The sequence below is a fragment of the Gavialis gangeticus genome, unplaced genomic scaffold (assembly GCF_001723915.1).
Source record: "Gavialis gangeticus isolate Ggan-Ray unplaced genomic scaffold, GavGan_comp1, whole genome shotgun sequence".
In the NCBI taxonomy this organism is placed as follows: Eukaryota; Metazoa; Chordata; order Crocodylia; family Gavialidae; genus Gavialis; species Gavialis gangeticus.
In genome coordinates this window covers 12,350,026-12,358,397 of record NW_017729025.1, presented here as the reverse complement: position 1 = coordinate 12,358,397, position 8,372 = coordinate 12,350,026, and the positions used below count along the sequence as shown (strand labels likewise).

General features: G+C 48.8%; 1 protein-coding gene across 2 annotated transcripts in view; it reads right to left on the bottom strand.

The window, feature by feature from the left end:
- Positions 1–8,372, bottom strand: part of CUNH14orf37 (chromosome unknown C14orf37 homolog) — a 161,427-nt gene that overhangs the window by 15,928 nt on the left and 137,127 nt on the right. For both annotated transcript variants that reach the window (XM_019518411.1, XM_019518412.1), the window contains exon 6: positions 3,024–3,055. In XM_019518411.1, coding sequence (XP_019373956.1) covers positions 3,024–3,055 — 32 coding nt within the window. The remainder of the gene's footprint in view (positions 1–3,023; positions 3,056–8,372) is intronic.

The window sequence follows — 8,372 nt, the reverse complement described above, 5'->3', positions numbered from 1 at the left end:
AAGTAACGAGAGCGTGAAAAATTGGCCACCATGCAGTTCTCATTCCCTGAAAGATGTACAAGTCTGAGGGGACCTGCTCTGTAAGGAAGATGCTAGCAGATTTTGGTACTAGAAGCCCGGTCGCAATGTTGTCTGTCTGATCTGGGCACAGTGAGGCAACCTGCTACCCATCACCCTGCCCAGGACAGGCTCAGTCACTCTGGCAAAGAGCAATTCTGGCCTGAAATTGGAAAGTGCGCCTGCTTTAGTAACACAGACGGGAAAAGACTGAGGAGGAGGGGCATGCCAGGTGGGAGCGGTGAGAGAGACAAAGACTTGAAGAAGACAGAAGATGACACCCAATGCATGCAGAGGAGGCCTGGGACAACTCTGACATTAGCAGGTGACACATTCGTGCACACATCTTGCTCATTCAGGGCACTCTCTTGGTTGGTATCTGCTTTTTCCCTTCATCTTGAAAATCATTTTCTCTGCCTTTGAGGCCCTCTCTGAGGACAAACCAGCTGAGTCCCAGGCCAGGAGACTAAAGAAACACAGACCATTGCTCCCTAATGCAGGCAGAAAAACAACTCAACACAGGACCGGCAGAAGCTCACCTTGCTTCCCTTCTACCTCCAAGTTTAGGAAAGCAACTACCTTGACCCTTCTCCTGCACCAGAATTGATGCACCTATGAGCAGGAGGGTGATGGGCAATTTGAACTGCTCATGCTCAGGGACCAATGACTCTTCCTCTCCTCTGCTTCAGAACAGGAGAACATTTGTTCGGGCCTGCCAAAAGCCCTGTCAAACAAAAAGCTGTGCCTAAAAGCAAAACTATCACCTAATTTACACTGCCTTGGTCTCAGTGTCTTTGTTAGTGATGACATGACAATTTGAATTTCACAGGGCTTGAGAAATGTCAATATTTGCAGCAACATCCCAGAGGCTGTAAGAGTCCCACGGTGCAGCTGGTGTAACAAGCCTTCCTGGGTCCACATATAACTGTCTGGTGAAAAAAATGGAAGAATCTGCATTGCATTATCTTTTTATTTGTCACACTGCCTCTCTACTCTTGCAGCTCCTCTTGGATGTGGCAGCAGGAGCAATTGCGTGGGACACAGACAGCCACCTGGACTTTGATGTGAGAGGGATTCCCAGGCCCCTTTAGGACTGGAAGAGGAGGTGTGGAGCAAGTAAAGAAGGCCATCAGAGCATGACTGTGGAACAGGGATGTAAGCAATGCAAAGGGAATATGCTGGATTAGTTCAGGGGCAGGCATTAAACTCTGGTTCTGCAACAGTCCCCTCATCCCACGCTTTCCAGCTGAGTATGGCTGCACTGAGTGGATTACAGCTACAGCAAAGAGAGCTCTAGTCCCAGGCATGCTCCTAGTGATGCTGTACATGGGTCAGAGCTGACCTTTTTGGCTGGTGTAACACAAAATTGACCCCCTCCTCCAATGCTACTCCAGTCCCCTTCCCCTGTCCCCTCTGCTGCTCTGCTTCCTGCCACATTACTGTGCTGCCTGTCCTCCCCCAGTCTGCTGCGTGCCACACACAGTGGCTGTCTGTGCTACTTGTGGCATATGTGCCCTGGCTGGCCACGCCTGCTGAACATGGTGCGAGAAGTGTTCCAGAGCAGAGCCCCAGAGATCCCTTCCCGTTCCTCCGTGGAGTTGACACAGAGAAGGAAAGATCCCTTGACCACTGCAGCAAGCGAGAAGGGGAGGAGTGCTCTGTCCCTCCCGCATTCTCTTCATATATTCAGAGAATAAAAGCATAGGAAAGAAATGCTATTTACTCTTTGGTATGTGAGAGCAGGGGGACAGTCATTTGCCCAGTCCCACTGAGCAACTGAGAGCAGCATCAGGCCTACTCTAATTCATGCTGGGCACAAGGAACTCTCGCTGCTGCCAGCAAGTGCTATCAGACACTGGTGCTGTAGCCACACTCCCTTTCCCCTAGCTGTGTTCCTGATTCTCCCTTACCCTCTGTCTAGCCTCAGGGCCCAGGAGCTGACAGCGGTCTGGCACTACCAGCACTACTGATCTGGGAGACTCCTATTCTCCAAGGAATTCCCCTACAAGCCAATCAAGCCGACGTGCTTCAACCTGCTTTGTGGAGACAGAGAGCAACAATCTGGGAGCACCGCAGAAGTGCAACAGACATGGCAGCCATGCTGCATGATTACACAGCGACTCCGGGCCCAGTTCTACCCCAGTAGATTGACTGCACAGTGTAAACGAGAGCAGAATCTGTCTCGCTGCATTTTTCTGACACAACCTCAGTCACAACATAAAACATAAGCTTAGGCTCAGAAACATATGGCCCATGGGCTGGATCCACTCTGTTAAGATTTTCAATCCAGCCCCCAGTGGCTGGGAGAATTAGTGGCATGTGCTGGCAGAGGGTGCAGATGGGTGCCCCTGGGGATCTTTTGGCCTGCTGCGTGCTGCTCAACCCGACGTGCCATGCTCCACCTCTTGTTCACACAGCTGATGCCCCAGCCCTACCTACTTTCTGCTGTTGCCACCAAACATGTCCCTCAGCATGGCTGTTGGCCACAGAATCTGAAGCGGTTGATGGCAATAGAAAATGATGACTGTGAAGGGATGTGAGAGACAGCAAGGGAGCAGGGAACGATGGAGCAGCAGCAAGGGACTGGCCACCTGCAGCTGTGGCCAGGTCAAAAGCTGCATCCTGCTGTTCTTAAAAGTTGATGAACCCTGCACTATCATGTCAAGACAGTACTCCATAGCTTTGCCATTCTCTGTCACTCTGCTCAGTGACAATGCACCTCTGCTGAGTTGAACAATACTACAGTAGAAATTCCCAAACAAGCATTATTGGCCCTTTCCCTAGAAAAATTCTGCTTTCTTTTTCTATTGTTAGATACCTAGGAAAAGCCTCAAACCTTTTCTTGGATTGTCACACCAGAGATAATGAACCACAATTTCACCACCCCCAAGCTCTTTTTTTTTCCTGAAAGTCAAAATGTTTCTGTCATTAAAATAAATTGAGAAAAGCATTAAAGTGCTTCCTACCTTATCTTTCAGCTTTTCCATCCAGCTCCTCACTGAAAAAAAAAGACAAAACATATCAACTGCAATCATGATACCTCAGTTATATTAATTAGCTACAAATGATAATGACGGTGTTAACAAATAGACACTAATTAACTTGACGGGTTGATAACATGTTTTCATTAGATTTAATGCTTTCTCGTTTATGAAGTAGACAGAATGCAGCAAACCAGCAAGAGAAACTTTTTCTGAACAATTCAACTTGGGAAGAGAAGAATTGGCATTTTCCATATTATTCACCCTGCCTTGGAGAGAAAGATGAAGAGAGGAAGATAAAGGATAATAACTCCAACGTTGGCTTTTTCCCCTGCAATGGGAAACCTGAGCACTGAGATGATGTCAACTTCTCCATGCAATGTGGCGACTTGCTTCTATCGTATGCTCTCATTTAGGGCTTCTCTTTTCTCTGGAAGGTGTTAAGCTCCTCTTGGTGCCTGCAAATGCCTTTCCACATTGGGTGTAGGCCTAGAGCTCCATTCCTGCTGGCCTGGCCCGGGTGCACAGTGTGGTGAGCTTTTCCTTACCCAGCTCTGCAGGATTACAGCAGGATGATGAATGCTGACCTACAGTCCCTGAGCAGTGAAGGGGGCAAAGTCCAAGTCTGATACACCCTCCCCACCCTCACAATGGCTAGAAAATGGTATTTAGAGGTTTGCTTTTGGGAACTGGCTTGTAGGTAAAATAAATATGTATTAAAAGAGTGGTCCAGCGCAACAGCAGGGGTTAATTGATTTCTAAAAGCCTGTTTCTGACAGTTTCCTCAAGGTCCACTGTGTCTGACACAGGCAAGCAGCAGACACACGGGCTGGGAAATTGCAGGGGTGTACCACACTGTCCATAACACAAGATAAAGGACTCTGATGCGTTGACCAGGTCACAGTGCCCAACTGCAGGGCCCTTGGGATTTCCAGTTTTGGGGAACAGATTAAGAGAAGACCGGGAAAGCCCAAATTAGGACGTGTGCATATGATGGTTTGTGAAACAAAGGAATATGCTGACAGGACAGAACGTGGACAGTATGATGATCACAGACACCAATCAGCAATGGCCAGTGGTGAAGAGTCATCAGGAGGAGAATATAATACAAAAGAAGGGATTTCAGAGCAGCAATGGGTTCCCAAGAGGGAAACCCAAGGCCACTATGGGCATACCACCAGCCTGTCTCACTCACCCCAATGGGGGGGAGGGGACAAGGGGGCCCTCAGCCTCCAACCTCCAGGCTGCTGACATCCGACATCCAAGAGAGAACCCCAGAGTGAAGCTCGTGTACTGGCCGGATGTACCTTGAGCCTGTGCAGCTCTAGGACTGGTAGGTATAGAATTGTTTGCATTATTCTTATTTGCAATCGCTGTGTATCAATAAAATTTGCCTATTATCAAATGGAGAGGCCATGGTTGGTCTGAGGGTTCAAGTCTCCACAGAGCAAGGTATCTGGGTCATAAATCCAGTGCTAAGACCCCCCTCTCCCCATACACACACACACACACGCCGAGTTCTGTGCCTGGAATGAACTGTATGCTGCATCTCTCCCCAGCTGATTTTAGGAGCACTATACATTGTACTCCTCTAGGCATTACCTCAGGCACTCTGCCTGTGTCTGCCCTGCAAGGCAAAAATGCCTTGAATGAGCCTGTTCAGCCAGGGGAGCTCTGCACACATGCGTGGTGCTCCACAGCGAAGCCAGGACACCATTTAGCCCCAAGGTCAGAAAAGCCATAGAGCAGGAAAGGTGTCACGTTCCACTGCGTCACCGCAGGGGGATCAAACATGGCCTGCAGGCTGGATCTGACCCATGGAGCTGCTGCATCCAACCTGCAGGGCTACCGCAAGTTGGGGGTATGGGCAGAGCCTACCACAGCATCCTGGAGACCCAGTGGACATGGCCAGCATTGGCAGGGAGCAAGCAAGGAGTGCGACACAGCCCTCAGTTGCCTTGCAGCTGCCTAGCCCCCACCACAGCAACCAGCTGCCTGGCTTGTGGCTACCTGCCCTACTGCCACCCTGGTGGCTGCTGCTGCCTCCGTCCTGTGCTGTGGGCCAGATCCAACCTAGGCTAGATATCAGGAGGTGCTACTTCACAGTCAGGGTGGCTACAGTCTGGAACCAACTTCCAAGAGAAGTGGTGCTGGCCCCTACCCTGGGGGTCTTTAAGAGGAGGTTAGATGAACACCTTGCTGGGGTTGTTTGACCCCAGTACTCTTTCCTGCCATGGCAGGGGGTCAGACTAGATGATCTACTTAGGTCCCTTCTGACCCTAGAAACTATGAAACCTGTGAGGAGCTGCTATGCTGCAGATCTGGCCTGGGGCCTACAGTATATTTGATGTCCCTGATGTACAGCACTGTGGCTGCTTCCTGAGCTCTGTAAACTTCCAGGAGCAATGATAATGATGAGGATTGTCATATAACAATGATAAAAAGTAAAGGCAAGTCAGAGTCCCAGTCCTGCCAGTTGTGGCTAACAAAAGTGACACTGCTCTCTGGCAATACAAGGGAATGCAGTGCATGCTTAAAAATGCCCTCTGAAGAGAGTCCCTCAGCAGAAGGTCACCCCCTACCATTCCTCTTGACCACTAAATGCAGCTCCCCTTTCAAACCTCCATGCCAGTGACCATCTTCTCAGAGGTCCTGTTACACAGCCAGCCTCCTTGATAAAGGCACTGCTGAGAAATGCTTCAGGCCTGGACATTTGCTGGAGCAGCAAGTGGAGTGATGCAGTTTTATGCACCTGTCCCCTTGCTACTACACTGCCCCTAGAGCTTCCTGAGTCCAAAATCCCACAAAGGAGGCTCCTTTCAGATTTCTCCAGAGCTGACAGTATGCAGCTCAGAGTCCCGTGGAGCATTTACTGGAAACAAACTGAAGTGGCCATGAATCCTCATAACAACAAGCCACCAAAATGGCAGTTGGCAAAGTGATGAACTAGACATTCGGGCTGAAATGACAGAGCAGCTGATTCCTGATCCCAGTGTCCCCAGCTGCAATCACAGCCGCAGGAAGTTTGGATTCTCTGATGACTAGTACGACCTCTATCGAAAGCTATTTCCTGAGCCTATTTCCCCATGTCCTCAAATGGAAACTAGCTCCTGTGGTTAGATCTGGAAACAGGTAATGTGGGACTGTCTGACACACAGCTCTTAAAATGAGTGCAGTACAGAAGGGGCCTATCCTGAGCTTTGCATGTTTTTCCACTGCCATCCTGTTTTTCATTGTTGCTCCTAGGGTATAGCCCTATTCAGAGCAGGCCTGACAAAGGTGCTGGTGGGGCCACTGAGGTATTCAGCACCCTCTTAGCCAAGGTCATGTCAACACTTCCTCCAGATCATGCTAGGAAGGGCCACAGCAAAACACAACATACCTCTTCTGCACAAGCTACACCCCCAAATGGAAGCAAAGTAGTGGCCCCAGAGCGGCAGTGGGTAGACACCAAGAGCTCTCCATCTGGGGTGTTCTTACTGCCCCGACATCAGCCCAAAATGAGAGCAGCTACACGGCATCTTTTTTCAGGTCTAGCTTACACAGAGTGGGCATGCATGGATGCTCACTCCCCACCACGGCTTGCAATCTGTGCAGACATGCCTTAACCCTTCTCAGAGCAGGTCTAAAACACCAGGTGGTCTGTTGCTACTGACAAGGCTTCTACACTTGAGCATCTACTTTGCTCCCCCTGCAGATGGTGGTCTACCGGTAGAAAGAGTTGGAAGCCATAGAAGGAAACCTGCATGCTAGCTCGACTACTTAAAGGAGACCTCAAGGACATTAGCTAGCCTCGCGTGTGACTGAGGAACACCCAGTGCACTCTCCGTGGTGCTGCAGAACAACTGGCTAGTTTGGGGATCTCACAGGAACAGTCTCCTTGAAGATTCGTTGCTATGACTGAATGTGAGACTGCTGGGACAGTCTTTCATGAGGCATGAATACACACTGTTCCACTTTGCACAAGACATCACTCTGGCGGTTCACCAGGTCACTTGGAGAACTTGACAAATGACTGGGAGTGCACTCCTAAGTTACAAAGGCAATGCAGGTTCTGGGAATCCCCACTGGAGAATTATATGTTGCCTGGAATTCAAATAAAAACCCATGAAATATCATACTCCAAAGTTATGAACTGCTTTATGTCATGTACTATGGCATCAATATCCTGCTATTCTCAATGAACTGAAAATGACTAATAGAAGGGGCACCTTTCATTAATTCTCCCGGCAGTGCTAGATTTGTCTATGTGGCACAGAGACAAAGTGCTTACCCTTTGGGAAATCTGCCATCGTTCTAAATGAACGTCTCTCTCACCCAGGTAGGAGGCAATCATGAAGACAGTTCTTTTATCAAGGTTCAGTGATTAAGTTTTAAACCGTTTTCAAGAATCTCACTTTTTCACGGGGGAATGACACTACAGAGATGATCACAACTTTGGCTGCATGAGTGATACCTTCCCCGGGTGACTTTAGCTCCCAAATATAATCTGTGATATTTCCTTTACCTAGTTTTTAAAATATACTTTACTGCAGGACACCTATTTTCCACTTCAGAATTACAGTCAGCCCAGTAGGGTAACAAGAAGGTAACAAACCATTTTACAGCCCAGTCTAATGATGCCTACCACATTGGAGTGTTATTTTAGGTGGGTGGGCAATCACCTTTAAATCTATCAATTGTAAGAGTAGGCTAATTGGGTGGGAAGTAATAAAAGCTAACCGGAAACCTTGTCATGATTCTTGAACTACATCAAGCCAGTTTTAAAGGCTCAGATCACTTTGGCTAATACCATCTTGAAGTCCATAATACATTAACACAGCTCCTTCCATACAAAGGATCCCTGTATCACTTCAAAGTCAATCACCAAGTGTACAAAGGATACACACACACACAAAACCATGCCTCTCCACCTCTAAAATGCAACCAGAAAGAAAACACGTCGATCTCTTCCCCTGCACAAAGGGGAAAAGATCAACGTCATATACCTCGACTTTAAAAAAGGCTTTGATCTGGTATCCCACGATCACCTCTTGGTTAAACTGGCTAACTGCAGCCTTGACGTCACCATGATCCGCTGGCTGGGGAACTGGCTCCATGGTAGGACCCAGAGGGTGGTGGTCGATGGGAGCTAATCGTCTTGGTGCGCTGTGACCAGTGGGGTCCCACAAGGCCCTGTCCTAGGGCCTATACTGTTTAACATCTTCGTCAATGATGTGGACATTGGTGTCAGAAGCGGGTTGGCCAAGTTCACCGACGACACCAAACTCTGGGGTAAAGCATCCACACCTGAGGACAGGAGGGTGATCCAGGCGGATCTGGACAGACTCGTGA